This window comes from Egretta garzetta, unplaced genomic scaffold (assembly GCF_000687185.1).
Source record: "Egretta garzetta isolate BGI_Z169 unplaced genomic scaffold, ASM68718v1 scaffold511, whole genome shotgun sequence".
In the NCBI taxonomy this organism is placed as follows: domain Eukaryota; kingdom Metazoa; phylum Chordata; class Aves; order Pelecaniformes; family Ardeidae; genus Egretta; species Egretta garzetta.
Window position 1 is genome coordinate 932,264 of NW_009258554.1, and position 24,614 is coordinate 956,877.

At 48.5% G+C, this 24,614-nt stretch overlaps 1 protein-coding gene across 1 annotated transcript in view; it reads right to left on the bottom strand.

Moving 5' to 3' along the window:
• Positions 1–24,614, bottom strand: part of CACNA1C (calcium voltage-gated channel subunit alpha1 C) — a 489,781-nt gene that overhangs the window by 7,491 nt on the left and 457,676 nt on the right. Inside the window, exons 32-42 of the mRNA XM_009647934.2 lie at positions 21,622–21,750; positions 17,908–17,973; positions 14,619–14,710; positions 13,643–13,808; positions 12,618–12,745; positions 9,444–9,540; positions 7,630–7,732; positions 5,324–5,425; positions 3,771–3,898; positions 2,507–2,641; positions 1,167–1,519 (exon numbers count right to left, since the gene is read on the bottom strand). Of these exons, the coding sequence (XP_009646229.2) occupies positions 1,167–1,519; positions 2,507–2,641; positions 3,771–3,898; positions 5,324–5,425; positions 7,630–7,732; positions 9,444–9,540; positions 12,618–12,745; positions 13,643–13,808; positions 14,619–14,710; positions 17,908–17,973; positions 21,622–21,750 (1,499 nt within the window). The remainder of the gene's footprint in view (positions 1–1,166; positions 1,520–2,506; positions 2,642–3,770; positions 3,899–5,323; positions 5,426–7,629; positions 7,733–9,443; positions 9,541–12,617; positions 12,746–13,642; positions 13,809–14,618; positions 14,711–17,907; positions 17,974–21,621; positions 21,751–24,614) is intronic.

Sequence of the window (24,614 nt, forward strand, 5' to 3'; positions counted from 1 at the left end):
CCCCCCCAAATCTAGAAACGAACTAGAAACAGGCCATGCATTGCTACCTGCCTGTGGGCAGAAAAGCCCTGAGTTGGGCATATTTTCTGGAGATGTCATGGTGATCATTACCCCTTTTTGAGCCCTACTGACACTGAAAAGATGAGCTTATATTCAGCATTAGTGAAGATTTGGACTTTCGATAGGACAACAATGGGTCTTACACCCAGAAAGCATTAGAGCATGAGGGAGAACACATACCGTCCCAGTGCTTCGTAGTAATGCGTCCTAATTCAAGGAAGGTACCCAAGGAAGCAAGGAAAGAAAAGAACATCATGTTATCAGTGTCACATCAGCACAAGTCAGCAAGGGGGAAGGCAGATGGTAACGCACGTTGTGCAACTCCTGTGGCCTCCCTCAGGAAGACATGAAATAGAAAAACCACTGGACTCTTTACTTGGGCAATTCTGTACCGACTGAATTTCTTTTGTCTTACTGTCCTATTATGTCCTTTGTTGGGTCAGCATTTCTCCACCTTTTCACATTGCCCACTCTCTGCATGGAAAAAAAAAAATCCAGCTCCTTCCTGCTGTTACTAAAACAGTTAAAATAATTCCCCACTGATAAATATGATGCTCCTTTCATATTACTCACTGTGTGTAGACAGCCTGAAAGCTGTCCAGAAAAGGGGATTTTCTTTGCTTTGCACAGTACTGCATTTCTGAAAACCTTGCTTCTCTCCTCCCAGAATGCCTTTGGTGACCTCTGTAGAGATGTCACCCACTGAAAGAAAGCCCACTGACTTCCACAAAGCTCCCTGTTGGGCGCTTAAGAGGTGAAGGGCAGTCCCTTTGTCTTTCAGTTAGCAGTTGATAAAACACCTCCCTGTGGTGAAGGAAGGATAAATAAGGCTCCTTTTGGTTCTTACAAAGGTTTGTTCATGATGAAGCCCAAAGAAAACAAGTGTGTTGGTCAGTGAGAGTGCTGCTGCTCTGCAGTGGTCAACTGATGCATATCTGTTGCACCGTGCGCTTTGGCACAAGTGCAGAACCAGAAGGCTCAATCCAGGCTGCAGGCTGGGCCATGTCTGGTGGGTGAGTAAGACTATAGGCAGCAGTGCTTTGGTGTTTGCATGCACATTCCTCTCCCGGGTCCCTTGGCCCCACTCTCTGCTCTGTGAAGCTTACCTTTTGGAAGGTATTTTCCAAGGAGCCTCCTGCACATGTATGGTGGGTGACAAGGGGGTCCCATGGCCTTCCACTGTGCTGACAGTGCTGGGGTAGCTGGGTGGGCTGGGGAAGCGGCACAGGGCGGTGTTGTTGGCATTGTTGATGTTGGCGTTGGAGCCTGAAGATGAGTAGCTGCTGGGTGTGAAGGTGGAGTCCACCAGCTTCTCATGAGACGGAGACTCGGTATCTCCCTGGTTGTTGCCAGATTTATTGATGTGCAAAGGTCGCTGGGTGGTGAATGTCTGGGGGAATGCGCTCCTGCCATCACTTTGGTAATAGCTGACATGGTTTCCAAACAAGCCTCCGGCTCTCTGTCAGAGGAACAGAAATTATTTTCCTTTTGTGAGTGAGAAGATGTTCAGGGGCCCTGCTGTTTCCTGCTTAACCTGTTGTGGAGGACAAAAAAGTGAGGACCAAAATGTGCCTGATGGCACTGGTGTTCTCTCTGCCAGAGGATAGTGCATGGACTCCTCTGTCAGAAGGACTAGGTACACACAGGCTGTGAAAGCTTTAGCTTTCTAAGATATTTCAGAGGACTGGCCAGGTGCATAGGTGAGGCAAAGTTGTCTCTACGCCTTCCACCAGTCCTGGGGGTGCAGGACTGGGTAGGGATGCAAGAACCAGGTAACTACTCTCTGGTTTTCACAGTGCAGTTACAAAGCAACACTTAGACATGAGAAGGAATCTTTGAAGAGCACCAGAAACTATTAATCACCTGGAGGAACAAATGAAGAAAGAATTAATGAGCCAGTTATGTACTGTTCAGCTGAAGAGTAATGAAAGGGGCTGACAGCATCTTTCTGTAAGAAAAGGAAGCAAATGCCAAAGGAGAAGAAATATTACCAGAGAAGAAAACTACAAGAAATATAAATAAGAAAGAGAAGATTTAAGTATCTTGCTCAGAAAATTTCCTCCTTCCATAGGAGCTCTATTGGGTTCTGGTGTACTTTTTGGAAGGACGCAACTTGTGCCACCGAAAGGAGGAATGGCAACACTAAAGTGTGCCAGGCTGCTGCTCTGCAGACTGTAGGATGGCTGAACTGATCTGTCCTTCAGACTCTTTGGCCATTCTCATTCTGATTTTATTTAGGTTTTATGAGGGAAACTTCCATTGAGAAGAAAATGGGATAAAAACTGTCCAAAGATCTTAGGACCTGGCATCCCAAGTCCACCACTCTAGGGTCTAGGAAACAAGAAGGAGGGCCCAGATGAAATATGGAGTGCATAAAAGAGAAAGTAGCACTCTTTGAGCTCAGCTGCTGGTCTAGCCTCAGCTTGTAAACTTGTTCAGCACCTACCCGGAAGATATCATCTTCAGAGGCAGCAGAAACAGCTTCTTTCATGGCCTTGTCAAGCTCTTCTTCAGCTGTCAGGTCTCCAGAAATTGCTCGTCGGATCTCTGGCCCAATGTCATGAAGTGTGCGCAGACCAGCCTGCAAAACAGCAAACTATAGAGCTTCATATCTCCGAGTGGGTATATGAGAAATAAAAGCAGTGCTATTTCTTCCTAAGCACTGCGAAGCCCTTAATATAACATCCCCAGCTCCTAGAAAAATGCCAACAAATTCTGTCCTTTCATCGCCAGCTTAGAGAGGGAAAAACTCTTAGCAATTCAACCCAGGAATGTTTGTTGCTAGTCCCCTGGCTTCATCACAACAGGACATAGACATAAATCCACAGGCTTGACTAAGCAAGTCTGCATGCTTTCAACTTCGGGTTCTCAGATCCACAACCAGAAGCCCTAGAGCAGCCACAGTTCCAGCTAAACCATGTACTCGGCGCCTCTGAAAATCTCTTCTTTTTAATCAGCAGCTTAAATATGGATTTAATAGCTAAACTGCTGGCATCTGGACCTGGATAGTCCTCAAAGCCCTCCCTGACTGGAATCTGTTCCAGGGAGTCCATCCAGGGAGGTAAGCTGTGGGTATGCCGGGACCTCAGTCTGTATCTGTGCCTGTGTCACACTACCTTTTAGACTGCTGGAACTCCAGAGTCGCCCTTCAGCCTTACTGTACACTCGAGGGACAGAAATGGTGCTGCTTGTACAGTTAATGGGGCCTTCTCATTCTTTCACACAGCTTGGTAGTCCACCCAGTGAACATGTAGCACCGTGGTGAACAGATCCCAGGTCGCAGAGCCTGATGCTCTGTCCGATGGATGGCCTCGGCACCCAGGTATGCTTTTTGCTTTTTAACTGATTTTGCCTCCTGGCAACATGCTCTCCCTGCCCCTGTTACAGTGACTCCCCGCAGAAAGGCTAGAATGAATGTGGTAATAAGCAAATGTCTGCTGGAGACTTCATATCAGGTCTCTAAAAGGAACACAAATTTCAAATATTACCAGCAGATTGATGAACTGTGGATACACCTCACTTGTGCCTTCCACCTCCAGAGCCCATGGTACATACATGCTTATCCAAAAGGATTGATGTGGTGATTCAAGGGATCTACAAGCTCCTTTCCAGTGGGGATATCCCATTGCAGCCCCCAGAATGATTGAGAGGGAAGTGGGGTCAAATGCCTCTACTGTACCACCCCTGTCCATCCTGTGCCCGCTTGTCACCTGCAAGGAGAGTGCGTTGCGCTGGGAGGGCTTGCCCACCAGTCCCTGTTCTTTACGTTTCTTGAACTTCCGGAAATACTCCTGGATCAAGAAAGTGGCGTAGAACTTCCCAACGGTCACCTCGTCATCTGTAAAGGGGTATTAAAAAAAAATAAAAATTAAATTAAATGAGCAACTGATTTTAAGCAGTGTGTTTGCTAATGTGAGCCTTGCAATTCGCAGCAGAAAGACTAGCCACCACAGTACCTCTCTGCTTTTTACGGCATCGGCATGTAGGGCTGAAGGAAGGGATTGCTCCACAGCCGGAGCTTGCTGTAAGTAGTCAGGAGGAGAGGTGCATGTGGCATTTGCATAGACTGGCTCTGCTGGCAGAGAACCCCTATAGCTATGCACCTCTGGATGCTCGTTGTTTATGGTGAAGTGCCTCTAATCTCTGCAGTCTCTGGTATTGGTTTACCACGTAGGATCTTGCTATAGCAGCAGCCTTCCAGTCTGGGTCAACACAGTGATAGCCTGGGGTAATACATACTCAGAGTCTGGGCTCACCAACAGCATCTGGCTGACCATCCATCCCAGACCTGATCTTGCCCTTCTCTGCATTGAAATTCCATCTGGTTGTGCCTAGCGTGGGTGTGAGCAAACCAAAATGATCACCTCTCCCCAGAAATGCAGTCATTGCTGTATTCTCACTTAATACAGTCAGTGAGCCAAAATGTGCAATAAGTTTTTATCCAGGTAACTCTCCTCCCTTCTCCAAACCCACTGAAAATTTTATAAGACATGGTCTGCTGACTACCGAGCAGGCTGAGCAAGGTTCAGGATCTGGCTGCACTGTTAATTAACTGCCAGGTGCTGTTCTGTGCTATAGCCCCTGGAGCCACCTGGAAGTTCAGTGAAGGCCACACTGGATGCCCATGTACCTGGGGTCCCAAGAAGCCTAGCAAAGGAGTTGTCCAGAAGCCTGGTAATTACAGCCTACCAGGGACACCGCGTAGTAACCAAGAGCATGTTACACCAGTTCAGACTGGCTGAGGAATGTCCCCAGGTACATGACTCCTTGACAGGTATCATAGTAGAAAGCAGTTACCTGAGTAAAAAAAGAGCCATATGCCATAGGAAAGGTAGTTTCGCTAAATATGAAGGGGTTATGAGATGGGGCTGCGTCCTTAACTTGAGTGTAAGACCATAGCTCCTATGCAGTCAGATAAAGTCCACATCATCCTCCCTGTTGCTATTTAGCTCTGCCTGCTTCCTTTGTCCTCAGCAAGCACCAGGCAATGTCCAAGGGAGCAAATACCTATGATCAAACTTGGGCAAGATCTAGGAATAAAGGTTTCTAACTCTTATTTATATACCTTTCTTCCTTCCCTGATTTCTCAGCAGTAAGAACATGTTATCCATGTTAGTACAGGCAGAAACAGATCTCAGCCTGATAAAATACAGCTTGTAGAAGAAAGCTTGTCCCCCATATTCCACCTGATGATCACGAGGTGCAGTAGGATGAGTCAGGTGAGGAAAAAGATTCAGAGACTGGGACAAGATCCTGCACTCACCACCTGCGGGGGGCACCACCTGGTCCAGCAGCTTCATGCTGGTGCGCTTCCAGATTTTCTTAATTATTGCTCTCAGCTCTTCGTTGGCTTGCTCCAGGTTACCTGCAGGGTGAAAATCATCAGAGACAGGAATTAAGCAGACCCTGCAGAGGAGCGATTTCACGTCTGGCATGGTAATTGTAGGAGGAGAATATCAGAGCTTTTTCAACAGTGGAAAGTTTTGGGCAAAGAGATGCTCTGACCATTGCTAAAGCCCCCTCACAGCAAGATGTCTTCTCCCTAAATATGCATAGTCATCTCAGGGTAGGAAGGTGACTGTGTTACTGATCGATTGTTTGCAACAGCCAGAAACAACAGAATGATGGTGCTACTTCATCCCAAAAAGCAATAATCTCATCTAATACTTAAAATTTTAAACCCCAGGTTTTAAAATGGTTAAATATGATGCAAATAGAGGTCAGCTAATGGCAAACTACAGCTCAGGGAACACAAATAATTGGTGGTAAAGGTGCATCTAGAAATCTGAAGATCTGGGCCTGCTTGCAGCACTTCCCCAGGATTACATGTTGCAATCCCTGCCTCCCAGCAGATACCCAGTTCTTCAAATGGTGCCAAGAGTCCACCCAGAAGAGTCTGTGCAGTGCTCTGAAAAGGCACTCCAGGCACATGCAAGGCTTTCACTGTCCAACTCAGAGGACTGTCCCAGGTTATTCATGTTTATTCTCTGAAGAACGGCATAGGCTGTAATAAGCCTTTTATGTAACTTAGACTTTACATGTGCCTCCAAGGGGCTCTGAGCTAAATGAGACATTAATGAAACACACTACCCCTTTGAAAGTGAGTGAAGCAGATCTGGTTTATATCCTTTCCTTCTAGATACCCATTTCCTCCCAAACGATTCACCTTCAGTTTAATATCTTGATTTATGTACATTCAAACCCCTTATAATTGAAGCTCTCTTCTCTCTCTAGGTGTACGAAACCACTATCTTGTCCTCCTAAAGGTGCTGTTCCTGCAGCTTTTCCTATTCCTCCCCAGCATTAAAGCTCCTCAGTGTGCTGCACAGGGCTCTGCATGGAAGTGGCTCTCTTAATAGGATGCAGTGAAGATAGGGACACTACATAACTTGGTGAGGATGAAACAAGTGGACAGCATCAAAGGCAGAAATCTGACTCAGGAGGGCTAATTCCAAACTCCTGCCCTAACCGCTTACAAGCTCCTGCTAAGGCAAGAGACAAAGCAGTCTGAGGCTTTAAGTGGTTTCCCAGGAGTTCACTGGCAACAACTCTGAGAGTTTGAGGCTAAGACGGAGAAGAAAATTAAGTCCTTTTTGGGTTTCTGTTTCATAAGACACAAGATGTCCTACAGGGGTTGTGGTTGGATTTTTCCTCGGGAGAGCCTCTTTGGCTACAGTCAAATTCTGTTTAGCACAACATTCAAGGCCTTAATATATTTTATTTAATTTTACCACTATTTTTTGGCTCAGCTGCCAGTATAATACTGGTACAGTAAGCCAGGGTTCTGCTGGTCTCTGCTTTCCCATGCCTGAAATGTAATGCAGCCACTCCTGAGGCAGAGGTGTTTAGCTGTGAATCACAGACCTACATGCTCTTTTAGAGCACCTTGTTAATACGTAAAGCTGGGTTTTGACTCAGGACCAATATCTTTCATTACAGCAGGTGACAGAGTGCAACAAAGGGGACAAACTGAGCCTAAAATCTTGTCTGCTTTCCCCAACTATACCTGCTGGTCTATGCAAAGCTATTAATAGTCCCTTTGCTTCTCATCTGGTTTTAGGCCTTCAACACCACTGCCACTACAATGTGATGTTAACTCATGCTAATGGAAACACAGGAGGAGTTTTAGCGAGGTGAGACCCTCAAGTCCAAGCTCTTTTTCCTCCATTGAATTGGAAGATCAGTGGCAACAGCACTCAAAAAGTGGCCCAGCTCTGCAGCCAGTTTGCATGTGGGGAGGCTTCTTTGCCCTTCTTCCTTCCCCTGATTGCTGCTTGACCGCACATTGATCTAAAACTTTTAACTTTGAGACCATCTTAAAGAACACGATCAAAAATCTGAGATACCATGGGAAACACCAGCTTTCTAGGTAGCTGGAAACACTGTTCTCTCCCTAGAAGATATTATTCCTCCAAACATCTTTACGTTGCTTTTTGTACCACGTGCTGCATATGAGAAACTGGGATCATTTTATACAAGATGTCCTTACTGTTGTATTCCAGCTCAGCACACTTTGGTGTGAACACCACTCAGCTACCTTTGTACCTTTGCACTCAGCAAGCTTCTTACCTTCAGTCTTGATCCTCAGTGCTGTTCTGACCAACGCAAAGAGAGTGGCATTGAACATGACAGTCCCATCACTGTTCAGTGGCATATTCATGGAGACAAGGCGCTGGGGAGTAAGAAGAAAGAGAGCAATCATACTGCCAACATATGGACTGAAGCATGCTCTTCCTTATGTCCTCATGATGCCCTCCAGTCCTGCCACCCCTCTTATGTGAGCATCCATGGCCTGTGGATTTAGTTACACAATTATAAAAGTACTTGCCATATCCACTGATGGTCCCAACCATAGTATGTTTGCCCTGGGGTCTCTCCCATCGCTAGGTACTCTGCTTTCTTCAGTGTGACTGTCACTTTCTAACCTTCATTTTCCCCAGTGGCCAGTGAGCATTTGCCCACAGTATATTAGACAGACAGAGATTTGTTCCAGTCCCCAAACCTTTTGGCTTTTAAATGACACCTTTTTGTCTTATCAGGAGCAAACTGATTTCTTCACACCTCACGAGGCACTTGCAAACTTGCCTGCACTAAAGCTGTGCCTGGTGCAAATGTCTATAAACAGACAGCCAGAATCTTTCTTTTAGGTGACAGGCTTGAAGAAAGGGGATTAGCCAAACGTGAAAGCTGGTCTGCTTTATCCAACTATTCTCCCTCTCCCTTATAAAACAAGCCTGTGTCTGCCCTGCAGTACTTCTGTAAAGCCATGTAGGACAGCAGGTGAGTGCTGAGTACTGCTGCAGCTGCAGGGTGAACTTCAGTGAGACCAGCGACGTATGTCCGAGACAGGTGTAGCAGAGTCACCAGTTCTTACGTCCCTACTTCTGTCTCAGGAGGTAAGAGACACCAAGGACTTGGTTTGAATGCTTATGCTTTCAGGGGTTGATTTTGTTCGAGCTCTGCCTTCTGCCACTTCCATGCAACAGGCCTGGTTCAGTACCAAATTGGAGGAAAGGACGTCACCCCCCCATCACTACCACTGCAATCGTAGACTGGGGGGCTTGAACCAGGTCGAGACGACAAACAATTGCTAGACAGCAGATGGAAAGGGCTTGGCAGTAGGCCACAGAAGTCATGTATTTCTGTGTACACATCCCAGGCTTTGTATTTTACTCTGAGACTGAGATAAAAACAACTACAAGTGTCACATACCAACTCCAAGACTTGTGAGGAGATGAACAAAGAACTTCAAGCGAAGGAAACATAAAGGTTATAAACAAGTCATTATTCACTAGAGAGAGTCCCTTTTCATAGCCGGAGTCTCACACCCAAGGAAATGAGCGAGACATTTTCACAGAAATTTTGTCCTTGCTCTTCCTATATCTTAATACCACGCTCATCTTGATGTCTAATACCTGTCGATTAGCAAAGCAAGAATAAGAGATAGCGCTAGCTTTTTGGTGCACTGCTTAGTCCAGAGAGAATCTCAGAGATATTTTTCCTCGCCCTGTTATTTCTGTCTGTCCTAATCTGTCTTGGGATGTGTGTTTGATACCGCAAACGTATGTGTGGTTGATTCAGTGCTTGGTCTTTGAGAGCTTTGGTTAGCGTGCATGTGGATGCTCTCTCCTAGCTAGAGAGAGGGCTGTCAGGGTGCTGATGTCTCTGACGAGCAGACAACCCAGCCGCTGGTGTCCCTCCAACCCTTGGCTAGGTTGTTGATGCCCAGAGGAGCCGGGGAGTGGCACAGGGTAGCTGGGAGGAGGGTAAAACATGAACCAGGAGACGGCCAGGCTGTGCGGCCAGCTCAGCTAGAAAAGGCCATCACGGGGTGTTTAGCTGCTTGTGACTCCCAGCCTTTCCCGAGCCGCAGCGTGCCTTACTTTGCAAGCCACCCGGTGAGGGCAGAGCTTCCCGAAGCCCAGGGGGGGCTGAATCCGCCGGAGCAGTGTCACCACGTCCAGGTGTTTGATCCGTCCCCTAAAGAAGAAAGCACAGTGAGGGTCACATCCTTACCACGGGGCGACCTGCTGATCTGCCTGCCGAGTGCGGGTGCAGCTGGAAGGATCACTGAGACCTTTCCAGCCCTGCACTGCCACTCCCTGTAGCCTGGGCATAGCCAAAGATATTATTTCAGGCCTCTTGCATGGGGTGCATTCCTCAGGATTTGTCCAGTGCTCATGTAACTCCTGCTACTACAGAACCCAGCTGTCAGTCATACACAAGTCAATACTTGCAAGAATTGACTTCGGTGTTTTGAATGTTGCAGTTCCTCAGTGCATGAACGGACAATTTTGGGCTTTACCCCCACCACTGACTTGCTCAAAATCTACTGCTGCTTCTTTGCCTGTCAGTCTCAGGTCTATAGCAGGCACAGAGGTGCAAAGAGTCTCTTTTTTCCTAGTGCTTTACCTCCCATATAAATAGCCCCGAGCCACTGTCTTTTGATACTTGTTTATGCTTTGTTATGCACTGGAGCCAGTGCAAAACAGAGTGCTGGATTTCCTCCACAGCAGCAGCTCCGTTCTGTAAATGGCATCTTGAAAGAAGAATTCTCTCATGGAGGGAGGAGAGCTACCAGAGCCAGAGGTGGTGCTTCAAGCATGGGACATGGATGGGAAAGAGGTAAAAAAGAGCTTCCCAGTAATAGATGGGAAGGAACAGGATGCCATCTGGGCGGGGCGGCTATGATGGGGCTTCAGCCACTGCAGTCTGGCCTTCAAACAAGCACAAATAGTGGTATCTGTTTTGTTGACAAACAGTATATTTATTAGAATTCTGTGCTTATCCCCTATCCATATTAAAAGTCTCTCTGGGCAGTCACCATGGATGGGAAGAAGGGTTTCAATTTATGTATCACTCTGATAATGTGACATGGCCTCACATATTGCAGAACCTGAGCCCAAATTATTCTTGACACTATGTCTCCTGAAGAGATCTGCTTTTAGTTTACACCAAGATCTCTTTCCACATTTTTTGTATTATGAAGGGGGCTTTGCAATTACAATTGTCAACTGCACTGTAATGCCACAAGGATCTAAATGCACTTTAAGCCTAAGCATGCGTCAAACAGAGCATATAATACCGAATGTCAGTTAAGCCCTTGTGTGAGTTATTCTTGTGTAACTTCAAATCCCTGCAAGTCTGCTGATGTGAATAACCCTGCAGACAACGTAATGCAGCCATGTGAAGGTACAGGTTGTGATGGGTCTATATGACATACGACAGAACGGAGATTTGAGCACAGCATTTCTACTGTGAGTAGAAAGTCAAATAGAATCATAGCATCATAGAATCATAGAAATATTAAGGTTGGAAAAGACCTCCAAGATCATCAGGTCCAACTGCCAACCCAACACTACCATGCCTACTAAACCATGTCCCAAAGTGCCATGTCTACACATTTTTTGAACACCTCCAGGGATGGTGACTTCACCACCTCTCCGGGCAGCCTGTGCCAATGTTTGACCACTCTTCCAGTGAAGAAATTTTTCCTAATATCCAATACAAACCTCCCCTGGTGCAACTTGAGGCCATTTCCTCTCATCCTATCACTTGTTACTTGGGAGAAGAGACCAACACCCACCTCGCTACACCCTCCTGTCAGGCAGTTGTAGGGAGCGATAAGGTCTCCCCTCAGCCTCCCTTTTTCCAGGCTAAACAACCCCAGTTCCCTCAGCCGCTCCCCATAAGACTTGTGCTCCAGACCCCTCACCAGCTTTGTTCCCTTCTCTGGACATGTTCCAGTAATGCAACGTCCTTCCTGTAGTGAGGGGCCCAAAACTGAACACAGTATTTGAGGTGCGGCCTCACCAGTGCGGAGTGCTTGGGGACAATCACTTCCCTGCTCCTGCTGGCCACACTATTCCTGACACAAGCCAGGATGCTGTTGGCCCTCTTGGCCACCTGGGCACACTGCTGGCTCATATTCAGCCGGCTGTCCACCAACACTCCCAGGTCCTTTTCCGCTGGGCAACTTTTCAGCCACTCTTCCCCAAGCCTGTAGCATTGTAGCATTGCATGGGGTTGTTGTGACCCAAGTGCAGGACCCAGCACTTGGCCTTGTTAAATCTCATACAGTTGGCCTCAGTCCATCAATCCAGCCTGTCCAGATCCCTCTGCAGAGCCTTCCTACCCTCAAGGAGATCAACACTCCCACCTGACCCAGTGTCATCTGCCAACTTATTGAGGGTGCACTCGATCCCCTCGTCCAGATCATTGATAAAGATATTAAGCAAGACTGGCACCGGAACTGAGCCCTGGGGAACACCGCTTGTGACTGACCGCCAACTGGATTTAACTCCGTTCACCACAATTCTTTGGGCCCCACCATCCAGCCAGTTTTTTACCCAGCGAAGAGTACACCTCTCTAAGCCATGAGCCGCCAGTTTCTCCAGGAGAATGCTGTGGGAAATGGTGTCAAAAGCTTTACTAAAGTTCAGGTAGACAACATCCACAGCCTTTTCCTCATCCACTAGGCGGGTCACCTGGTCATAGAAGGAGATAAGGTTGGTCAAGCAGGACCTGCCTTTCATGAACCCATGCTGGCTGGGCCTGACCCCCTGGTTGTTCTGCATATGCCTGGTGAGTGCACTCAAGCTCCATAACCTTCCCTAGTACTGAGGTTAGGCTGACAGGCCTATAGTTCCCCAGATCCTCCTTCTGGATTCTTGTAGATGGGCACACTAGCAAGCCTCCAGTCATCTTGGACCTCCACTGTTAACCAGGAGTGCTGATAAATGATGGAAAGGGGCTTGGCAAGCTTCTCTGCCAGCTCCCTCAGTACTCTTGGGTGGATCCCATCCAGCCCCATAGACTTGTGGATGTCCAGGTGGCATAACAGGTCGAAAACTGCTTCCTCCTGGATTATTGGGGGTTTTGTGTGCATCCTTCCACTGCTGGCTTAGGGATTCACCAGCAATACCTTTTCAGGAATTTTGCAGAAAAAAAAGTGTTCCTGCAAGAGGAACATGGCACTTACTGCATTGGGTCTAGAGAACAGAAAATTGCGTGCCTGTTCTCCTGAGGAGCTCTGATATCCAGGCTGGGTTACTTACTTGGCTTCAGGGTCATACTCTGCCCAGATCCTTTTAAACTCATCCAGGTGGTGTGGTCCTAAAATGGACCAGTCCCGTGTCAGGTAATCAAAGTTATCCATTATAACAGCTACAAAAAGATTGATGATCTGCAAACAAGGACAGAGATGACTTGATGGATGAGGCAGGTAACAGTTGACTTTACTGGGTTCACCACTTAAGGTCTGGATTTGGACTCAAAACTAGGAAGCCATTGGGGGGTGGGTTCTCTGTTCCCCCATGCCAGCCCTGCAGTTTCAATGGGAAGACCCCAAAGGTGGGATATTCTCAGCTGGTCATGTTTTTCTCTTCCCTACTGAATGGCTAAGGCCCAAGTTTGCTGAATGCTTAGACATGCTGTGATGGCTTTTTATTTACCTGTGTCTTTGCCCAGCAGAACGGGGTAGTGGTGGGAGAACCTGGGATTTATCCTCTACAGACAGTGGGGCTGAGATGAAAGCCCTTTCTTCTGGCCCAAGACCAAAATTTGAAATGTTGCTGCTCTTCACTGGGAGAGTTTTGCGTGCTGATGCCAGCTGCAGAGCATGTGCTGTTGCTCTGAGCAATGCCGCATTGCCGACACGGAGCAGATGCAAGTGGGATATGTGTATTCTCACAGTCATTGCTGCTGGCAGGGGAGGAAAAACCTGCTCAGCAGCCAGAAGGAAGGTAGGAGGGAAGGTGGGAAGTGTGGCTGAGGCGTTGCTAGCCTCAGCACAGCCCACAACACGCTAATTTGGTTTTCTCATTGAGGGGGAAGAGGGAAGAGCGCTCCTTTGCTGTGCACAAAGGATTAGGATTGGAAGCAGAGCATCCCCCAGAGCTGGAGGGAGGCAGGAACGGCAGTGACCGAGGGGGTGTTGTCACTGAAAGGGTGCTGCTGGGAAAGACCCCATGGGGAGATTTCCCCTCTCTGAGATCATTCTTCTGCTGTGCAGTGCTGCTATCTGGGGAGGCAGGGGCTCAGACTGACAGAGGGCAGGTTTCGGTGGCTGGGGCGGACTCACCAGGAAGGCACAGAGCATGTAGAAGCTGATGAAATAGAAGACGGCAAAGCTGCTGCCACAGGAGTGATCGGCTTCAGTGGAGTTGGCTGGCTCCGACTCCGGGTCGCACTTTTTGTCTGGGAGACACGCCAGCATGATTTCCTGCCAGGCCTCACCGGTGGCACACCTGGGCATAGAAAAGGGCAAGGGAAGACCTTCGATGTGAGAGATGCTGGCACATTGGCAACCTGTTCCTGCTCCCATGAACATTAATGGGAATTTTGCCACTGAGATCAATTAAGAGCAAGACAGGCTGATGGCCGGGCTTTGACATACACTGATATACCCTGCTCCCATTTTTGGCTTTGTTGCCATCATCAACGTGTTGTTCCTGGCTGGCTTTGCCTAGTCTGGGTATGGGGCCATCATGCTCCAACCAGCCAGAGTCATCTGAGACGTGTGTGACATGGCTATGAACTGCATGAAAAAACTCCTTGAAAATGAGGAGAGAGTGTTGAATTTGTGCCACCTTCCCACCCCTTCATCCCCCCTCCCTGGCCCTGGCACACCTGGCCACAGCTGGAGCAGGACGATGTGCTAAGCTGAGCTGGGGATGGCCATGCCAAAGCATGAGTGGGAGTTCATGTCCCTTTCCCTGCTAAAAAAAGCTGGAAGTTGTATCGGCTCGATTTGAACAAAAGGAGGAGTTTGTGCTGCATATCAATGTTTGAGAGCACTGAAAACTGGCTACCTTCCTTCTGAGTAGGAGGACTTGCCTCCCTCCGCAGCACTGGGTGCTGGCCAGTGTCGGCTGGCAGGGTACAAGGCTTAATGGCCTGGTCGTTTCATCTGACACAACTCCCAGGCTCCCCCGCTAAGGGACAATGTGTTTCTACTCACCTCGTGAACACGACACGGTAGAAGGAGATAAGCTGTGCCTGGGAGCAGAGGAATCGTGCTCCCAGACTGACACCATCCAGAGCTGTCAGACACCCACCTGAAAAGCAGCAGCACTGCCTGGGGGAAGGTCTGGAAGTTGTTGTTGCGGTTGATTTCTGTGGTATCGTTCAGCGCAATTTTACCAAACACCTGGCAGAGAGCAGAGGTCTTTTCAGGTTAGCCCTGCAAAATCCCCAAACCTCTTGTCACCTGTAGCTCTTGGCCTCACCCTGACTCTGATATTAAACAGAATCTGCTTTTCTCTTAAAAACCGTTTCCACAGGTCTTTCTTATTTGCTGTTGCTTCCCTTGCTTGTGCTTTATCACCAGAAAAGCACTTATTTTGTAACAATCTTTTGTTAAAACAAGACATCCTTCCTTATTTCATACATTGTGAATACTTGATATGGGGCCTTATTTTAACAGGCACTCATATGGGGAGGGGGTCCAGCTGAAAGAAATCAATCAACACAGAAGAAAAGCCTCCCTCCTTCATTGCTTATCTGTCTTCACCAGGAGGAAATGATAGCAAAAGCCCAGCAGCTGCAAAGCCTTGAGCTTCCAGCTCTGTGGGGTGCCTTGGATCTTCCCAAAACAATGTAAAGTACATTGCCTTGGATCTGGAGCTTGTCCAAATGCTTGCTCTTCTAGTAGCCATGCTTGTCACCAGCAGGTGTTTCAGCCCCCCCCCTCCCCAGAATGCAGAAGTGTGAAGATGATGACCAGATTTGCCCATACAAGGATGGCTTACAGCTTCCTCTCATGCCCAACCAGCTGTCCCTGCACCAGCTACTTCATCCAGCCACAGCACGAAGCCTGCAACCATCAGCAAACCTTTTTTAGGGGCCTGCCTTCAGATGTGAAGTCCCCAGTGCAGGGGAGTTTCAGGCCTCTTTGAAAAAGTCTTAAATAGCTTTGGCTCTTTCAAGCACCGGGACTGAGAGCTTAACAAACCTTGCCTGGCAGAAAGGCCTCTGCGCAGCAGTCAGTCAGGACTATTTATTCCCCATCGATAGCAAAGTGAAAGAGATCTCAAGGACTGAGAGCCGTAATCTCGTAGCCAAAACGAGCAGCAGGAACAGAGCAGCTCTGGGAGAACATGGAGCTTCTTTTCAAGCAAATGTCACCGATAATTAACACCCCAAAAGAAACAAGGACGTGGAGGGAAGCGCAGGGACAATGGCGGGGAGGCCATGCCAGATGGGAGGGAGGGTCTGTACACAGCAGGCTTTCCTCAGGGTTTCCTCATGGATGTGTGGGCCTTCCCCAGCCCCAGCCGCCCCCATGCCGTGGGCAGCGGTGACAGCCCCAGCTGCACTGAGGAGGAGCAGGAGGACAGATTAAATACTCAGAGGCAGCTTGAGCTGAGGCAGACCATGTTTTTCATTTCAGGCAAGCATAGGCAAGGGAACTTCCCATACTGGAAGCCTGATTTTCCTTTCAGCCCTGCGGCTTCCCTCACACACGATGCACCGGCAGCGGCTGCTACTCTGGGTGCCTTGCATTAGGCACCTAAGAGGAGCTGCAGGTGGAGGTTCCTCTCTTGTGGTCTCTCCATTCTGTGCCTCCTGGGCCATGATGTGAGTGGCTTCATCCATCAGCATCAGTTTGGATATTTCCACTTGGGCATATTAGGTAGCGAGGCTTGAATGTTGTCACACGCCAAGTCAGGGCAGTAGCTGAGATAAAGTGGTAGGTCTCCTTTACATGGGAAATTCTTATATTTTCTGTTGTTATATTACTATATTATCTGGTACGTCTAGTCTTTCAAGGTAGCTGCTTAATGGAGCGAGGAAGGATTTTCCTTCCAACGTGTTCCTGTGTGTGAGGGAACTATGTGTCAGAAGGTTCAAGAGACACAAAATGTCTGAGATGCCATTTGGACAAACAGTGATGACAACAAGTCCGTGGGCTCTAAGCAAAGAGGCAAGGTGAGAAGAGTTGGTTTTCTCATTGGAAGGCGGGAGGGCAGGAAGCGCTCTAGTAATCTAGATCAATGTGAAAGACAGATGTATGATCTTCAGGCTGGCAAGATGATTAAAACAGAGGCTTGAATGTAAGCCAAGGATTAAATAGCCAACTTAGAACTAGCTGACAGAAAAGGGAATAGAATTACAGAATAATATATCTAGCCCTGGCCATGCCCCAATCATTGTAGACCCCAAATGCTTGGAAGCCATTTTTCATGCTTTGTGTAGCTACATAACAGTAGTGCAATACCCTCAGGTGATTTTCTGTATATAGCACAGGTAATCCTGTAAGATCTTGACTGTTTGAGCTAGTTAGGTATTAAAGGCAAAACTGCAAGTTTATAGTATGAGCCTAGGAGACTAAACGAGAGCTGTAATTACTGGGGGCAACTGAGATAACCTATGATAATTCAAGAAAAGGTTAGTTTTATTTTTCAAACTGGGGGAGGGTCAATGGAGTCTGTGGAACGATGTGATTAGAATAACAGGAAAAAAATTAAAACAAGGTCACAGAGGTCAGATGAATTTTGTTACAAATTCTGTTGGCATTGTGAAACCAAGAAGCCTGTCATGTTTGAAGACCTCTGGAAGCAATTATGCCATGCCTTTCTCTACTTTGGTCTCTGGTCCCAGATGGCTGACTTGTCTGAGATCTTTGATTAACATCGAAGTGGAAAGGGAAGCTTCGTTTGAAAAGCAGCACAGCAAGTGAGGCTGGGACTGTCACAGGCTGTGCCTGTATCATGTGCTTTCTCCAATGGTCTGTATGCAACATCAGTTCCTTGCACAGCTGAATGCTCAGGCCGGTTCCAAGTTCAATTTGCAAACTGAATAGAATATTGTATTGATGCGGCTTCCTGAAGAACTGGCACAAACACAGAGCAGCGGTACATTGGGTCTGATCCCATGTTTACCTTCACGGGTGTAAATCAAAAGCTGTTCTTCACAACTCAGTGGAAGTTACGCTGGCGTGAGTGATGTGAGAGAAAAATTGGGTTTGTTCAGTGCAGCACAGCCATAAGCCCACTGAAACAACTGTTTTGAATCAACGAGCGAGGCAGTAAATCTCCTTTGCCACCGCTGCTGCATATTCCTTTGAGAGTGTGGAGGGCAGGCATGGTCCTTTTACTGCTTGCATATTGCATTCTGCCATTTAATGGGTTGGTTTTTGTTTTTTCTGGAGTGCATTGTGCTCCTGCTGGAAGCACATAGGCTGACAAGGTTTTCCAACCAAGGTTAGCTGCCATCTTACCTTGCTGGGTGAAAACATTCTTGTAAGCCCCTACAACCCCACATTGATCTAATTACTTTATAACTCAGTTCCCAAGACTCTAACAGGAGAAGGCAGACACAGTTGAGCTCTTTAGCGTCACTTACCTGCATCCCGATCACAGCGTAGATGAAGAACAACATCACTATTAAAAGAGCCACATAGGGGAGAGCCTAGAAATGAAAAAAACAAAAAAAAAAAAAAAAGGAAAAAAAAGAGAGCACTGTGTCTCCACTGAGCCCGGTACGCTGGAGCCATTCATTCTCCGGCATTTGGGAAATTGGGCAGAGCCCGGCCCCAAGCGTGGAGTCTGTAATTTGGCCCGGTGGCCACTAGATGCCTCTACAGGTCCACATTTGCTTGCCCTCCCCGCCACCACCCTGCTCCCACCCAGCTCAGGCAGGCTCTGACTCTGCTCCCACTCGTGAGGGTGCAGCTCTGCTGCCTTCAGTGACGGAGTGAGGAAAGCGAGGGCAAAACCAGTGCCTACAGCTGCTTACCAAGAGGAGAAAAACTCTCAAACCCAGTATTATTCTGGCACTAATGGCAATGTGATTTTTTCGGGATCCAGCTTGGAGAAATCAAAAACTGCAACAGCTGCCGAGATCCAAATTCAAGGCCTCTGCTGCATTGGCTGATACTGTCCTAAGTACCTAAAGCAGCATCAGCTTTGCTCCCTGCCCAGGATTAGGTGTCTGTGGTGGTGTCTGCAGTGCACTAAGTGTCTGTGATCAGTTGCTGAGGAGGGAACGCAGAGCCCGGACAGGCAGAGCTGCCTCCTGAGGAAGAGGCCAGTGCAATCAGCAAAGTGTTGAGTTCTGTTGGGTTCCTCCACCACTAGCAGGAGTCGAGGGCACAGCTTGGGACCTCACAGGCTCAGGCTTCTGAAGAGGAATTTTCTACTCTGTTGCTTTTGAAATATATAGTGCTCGGACCGGAGATTTCCAGACCTTACTTCAGAGGCAATAGGTGGACACATTCATCCTGAAAATGTGAGTGCAGTCCCTGATCTGGATTTTGAATACCCCATTTCACAGAGTATAAAGTGCCAACAACATTATTATTTTTTTTAACATAAGATTATTTACACATTTTAAGTTTAAATTCGTTATGCCTAAATTCAACAGGGAAGAACAGAGGAAAAATTTTCACTGACCACTATGGAGATTTGACTAAGATCTGCAGGAATCATCTCAAAGAGATCTGAATATTAAAATGGCAAAAATTCAAACCTTTAAACAATGTCTGTAATCATCACCTTGAGGCTCAGGGGAAGATTCCTCTCTGATTTATGGGGTCAGACAAAACTGTATGGTTATCCCACAATGTCAGTGGAAATATACCAGCTCAGAATCGGGCTCCAAACGTTTTGTGGTGATCTAGTTGGGACCTGATACACACAAGACGTAAGAAGAGCTCCTGGAATAGTGTCCAGACAGGACCTGAGGTGTATAACCTGACCAATTCTTCTATCTTTCAAATGGGGATGGGAAAAATATCTTCTCTCGTAGCCGTCTGGCCCTCCACTTCCTTTCCATGTCCTTCTGCTCAGCCCACTCCTCTCCACTGACGCACCTTCCTACTCAGCTCTGCCCCGTATTCCCCACGGCTCCTTCAGCTCCCCACCTCCCATATTGCACTCTTCTGGCTCTGTCCGTCTCCGTCTCTGTCCTTCCCTGGCTTTACCACTTTGTCCTTGCGATTCCCACGGCCTCGCCTCGCCCTCGGCACCCCTCTCACTTCCTACTCCTCCCACTCGCCAGCCTGGGCTCGCCGCTATCTCTGCGGGCGGAAACCCTGCTGAGCATTTTCCCACCACACGCCCCTCTGACCAGTGCCCCAGCTTCTATGTGAGCACCGCGTGCCATGCGCAGGGCACATGGTAGCCACGATGGGCTCTGAGCTCCAGCGCAAGGTCGTTGCTTATTAGGCTGCCCTGTCTGAGCAGGGACGCTTCTTGGAAGCATGTGGGGACACGGAGAAGAGCCTGTGCCAGACAAAGTCTGCAGGGATCCCAGATTTTGACAGCGGGAGTGGCTGAGTTAAGAGCCCTGCACAGTGGCTATTCTTAGCTACCAAAGGAGCCTCCCAGTAGCTGCAAGAGGAGGAGCTCTGAGCAGAGAATGCCATGTTATAAATGCCTAGAGGCTTTCAAGGGAAAAGGCATTCGCTTGAAGTGCTTTCCCCCCAACCCCCACTGTGGAAGATACCTCCCTTGATACTTTCTCCCATCACCCTACAACCCTGCCTAAAAGTAACTCTCCAATCAAAGAGGTCTGAAGGTCACTTGGAGGGAAGTACCAGGCACTCCCTTTCCCATCCATCTCATCCTCGCCAGCCAAGAGCCGTGGCAAGCTGAGCTCAGGATAAAAGCGAGCTATTGCTAAAGAGGCTGGAGGGGCACAGGGGCAAGGGGAGGAGAAGAGGGAACTGGAAAGGGTGACTCCATCCCCTGCATCAGGGATGGCTGTGCCGCGCCAAGGGCATCTCATTCCTGTGCACGCAGACTAAATGGTTCCCACTGGAGCCGCTCAAATAACAACCTGGAAGTTAGCAACCGTGTAAGCAATGGAAAAAGTCGCTTGTGGTACGGATGTGTCAGAAAACTGCTGTGCAATATGAGATCCTCTGACAGTCAAGGAGTGTGAAAAATGAGAGTCCTCTGCATGAGCCTGGCTACTGAGACCACCTGAGAGCTGCACTGGAACAGGTCCAGGCTGATCCCTGGCGCACGCATGTGCTACTTCTGCTGACACCGACAGAAGTCGTGGTGATCCACAGCACTGCAGGCTTTGGTCCCAGCTTGTGTTGTAGCTGGTGAGGTTTAAGTTTTAAAGTGTGGATCAGCTCCTTTCCCAATTGAGTCAATACAAATGCTATTTGAAGCCTCAGTCTGAGGGATATATGGTTGCTGTTTCAAGACTTGTGTATTGCACAAGTTGCTCTTTCATGCTTTTGTCCAGTGGCGTGTCCTGCATCTTTCCTTATGTTTAGACCACCATTTGCATTCCTGTGCCGTCTTTCCCTGACACTTCCTCTGGGCCTGCCCAGCTAACATCCAGGTTGTGCTGGCCCAGTAAATCCAGGTCAATGCAGGAATGTGTTATGCTTCATCTCTAACTACCATTTTTCTATACATGGCTAGTTAGGGGCTGGCTTGGAAACAGTTTTTCTAGCAAATAGCTATCTCTTTGTTTTCCCCCAGAGGTGATGATTCTTATCCAGTCTGTCCTCCTTCGCCTTCCCCTATCTACTTTGGTACTATACCTACCACTGAAATGCAACCTGCCTCCAGGGTAAAAGCAGCAGCAATTTAATAACTTGGTATCATTACCAGGGCCAAAGGTGTGGGGCCAAAAAGGTGAAATTCTTCCTGCATGAAAGCATGGGGGCCACACACTGCTAATACTCACTGGAAATCCTCAAAACAAGGCTTAAGGAAAACTTAATTGAGACCTAGGCCTTCCCCATAGCTGTGTATTTCGCTGAAAGCAACAGATATAAAATACGGCTAAAATAGAAAAAAAAAAAAAGAGGAGATTGAAGGCTTGCAGACAGGCGGTAATTGAGTTGAACTGAGCTATCAAGGCTGTTCAGGAAGGTCTCCAGCAATTACTCATGCTTTAAAGATGAAACTCATACCCAGGCAGTCACTCCCTGTGAGCCTCATTTACGTGAGTCTCATTCGTGCCGCATGTCACTGGTGCGCAGGGCTCTGACCGGCAGCCTTTGAGCTCAGGCATTTGGGTGAAACCCCTCCCCAAGGGGCCCCCAAGGGGAAAAAAAACCCTGTTAGGTCTTAGAGATAAATGAAAGAATACCTGGAAGGACTTGATGAAGGTCCAAAGCAGCGTCCGGATGCCCTCCCCTCGGCTCAGGAGCTTCACGAGACGCATCACGCGGAAGAGTCGGAAGAAGGTGATTGAGATGCGAGAGTTTTCCTCTGCGTTCTGGAAGCCATTGGCACAGAGGCAGGAGTTACAACAGCACGGGAGGAACAGGGGCCCTGGGCCACAGAGGACGCTACTCCGAGAGCTCACTGCACTGTTCCTTGTCCTGGTACCGCTCCCTGGGCTTGCCCTGCCCCGGCACCCCAGGGACGGGCTGAGGCCGGTCGAGCCTGCCCTCTCTCCCATGGTGGTGAGGCTACTCTGCGGGGGCTCTTGAGGCCATCAGCCTCTCCCGTCACATTGCCTGGACTTTTGGGGATTAGGGATATGTTGTGCTATAAACCCCTCCATTACATCTCCTCCTCACATTAGAAAGATGCAGTTGTCCTTTGACGTTGTGCTGGAGGAGAAAGGTACTTTCTCTTTCCAGCTGCCTGGGATGTTTTACCCCAGCAAGCACCTCAGCCAGCAGGTCTGGTGAATCTGGTGCCGGGCCTGGGAAACAGCAGCAGGTCCGAGGTGCGAAATCCCGGGGGGGCAGGGGGCACCCCCGCTGGCAGCCCCATGTCCCTGGGCTGCTCTGGCCATGCTGCTGGGGGCTGGGCCGCGGCCGCTTGCTACTGTTGCTCTGCATTTGGGCCTTTAGCATTTCTCATGACCCCTTTGTATTTCCCACAGTCTGCGCCCTGACTTTTTTTTTTTTTTTTTTAAAAAAAAAAAACCATTTTATTTTGGCTTCACTGCTACTGTTCAAGCGTGCAGTATTTTAAAATAGTCTTTCTTCTGGCCTGTTTTTTTTTTCTCACAGCATCTGCTTTGTCCCTGAGCATTTTCCCCTGGGCCTGTAACCAGCTCTGACGTTCCTCAGCCTTCACGCGTGTGAAGGCAATGTCTGCCTGAGCGCTGCAGTGAAGGCAGGCTCACCTGATCCTCAGCCGGGTTTCCCTGTTTGTTAACCCCCTAAAATACTGTGCGAAGCCTGCGGGGCTGGTGGCTTCCACTAGCAGCACTGTGGGAATGTGACCTCCTGTCACAGGGGGAGATAACACTGTCACCCTGCCACTTGACCTGCCGTGGAGCAAAGAATTGCACAGAAACCCCGCTCTCTGTCCCCACCCAGGCTGCAAAGACTGCAGTTTGAGCCTGAACACCACCGAAAGAGCAACACTTAGGAGGAAGAAACAGTGCAGATCACCCCCGCTGTTAACTACTCACCACTGTGTAAACCAAGAGAGAACAGACCCTTTGGATTTCCTGCCACCGGGCAGCGAAAACAGCAGCTGCTTGCCTGTCTGCTCCTGATAAAACCCAAGGCACGGGAACCGCCTGGATGTATGTTTCTGGGATTGAATGCCCAGACGAAGACAGGTACCTGTGCGCTGCGTTTGCTCCTGTTTCCAGCCCAGGATGAGGAGCTTGGTCCTCAGCTCTGTCGTCTCCCGGCTGGGTCCATGCCCCAGCTCCTGCCGTGCAGCCGTGGGGGCACACAGGGGCCATCGCTGCTTGACAGCGTGTGTGAACCCCGCTCACGCAGAAAGCACAGCGCGTTCAGGATTGCACCCCAGCTGCAGTTTGTCTGTCTATCTGGGGTGAATCACTGGTGGATATTTTGGGTAGCTTCCTCCAGTCTGCAGCAAAGGCTGACGCTCGCTGCCAGTGCAGTAAAAGGGTGAAAAAGATTAGAGGAACAGGCTGTGTCAAGGAAAAGCCTGAGCGCTCCCTATGTCTCACATCATTCTCGTTTTCTGACTTGGACAACAGGCTGGGGGCTTCAGTGAATCAGAGGGAATTGCTCTGAGCTGAAGGAGGTAAAGTGGCCTCCAAGAAATCAAAAATCACGGCATTCAATACTCTCAGCACTACAGTCCCAGAGGGCTAACTATAAGGTCACACACCTCTCCCAGTCCTATGGCCTCCCTTCCACTTTCTCTAAGAAACTAAACTCCAATACCACCTAGAAGAGAGCTGAGGTCCAAATTTAAATGTTGGGTGGACAGCAGTACTGCTGTGGCTGTTACCAGGAAAAAAAAAAAAAGCGTTTTCTTATTCTACATGCTGCTGCTCTTGTTGGCATGGCCCTTTGGATGGCAGCAAGTTGGGACATGGGTCTGGACAGAGGTTTTAGCATTCCGTCGTCTTTCCTTGCTGAGAGGAGGCAGAAAATTATCCCTGTCCTAGGGTCCTGGAGTAGGCAAAATCTAAGCAGTGGATAAAATAGAACAAATTCCTCCCTGACTCAAATCTGCAATTTACTGGCATCAAACCACCTAGCCAAAACGACTTGGTGACGCCTCAGGAGATTACAGTCATTTTAAGACTAGGTGGCTACAGGTTAGCCGGTGCTTGAGCAGCCTTGCTTGCTTTCACCTGGTTTTCCTCCAGCTTTTTGAAGGTGTATCCTTGCCAGAGGAGGGAGGTTCTGCAAAGTGGCAATCGAGACTGGAGTTACTGTAACTCTGTTGGGGTGGTGTGGGAACTGCCGTGTACACCAAGGCAGCAGAGTTTGTGTGCATCATTGCACAACTTACTCTCTTTTTTGTGCAAAGTAGGAGCTCAATCATTATAGTGAATCACCTCATTGATGAGGAACTTCAGAGTCCCAATCCTTTCTAGCCTGGAGGCTTGGACGTCACATTGCAAACTCATTCCGTGTCACATTGATAGTGACATAGCTTGTTGCTAACAAGAAATCTTACCAGGTCTAGTTCTCTCTTGGTGAGTCATTAGAAGGCAGAACGACAGTTAACTTGACCAAAGGAAAGCTCAGGATGCACAAGAAATACACATGTGCAGCATATTCACAGCTCATGTGAACACCAGACTCACACCAATACACAACATGGCAGCTTCATGCACAAATAACTAGGCTGGGCTTGGAGAGAGAACTCGTGATCACGGGGAAGAGAATAAAGGAGTGTGTTAGA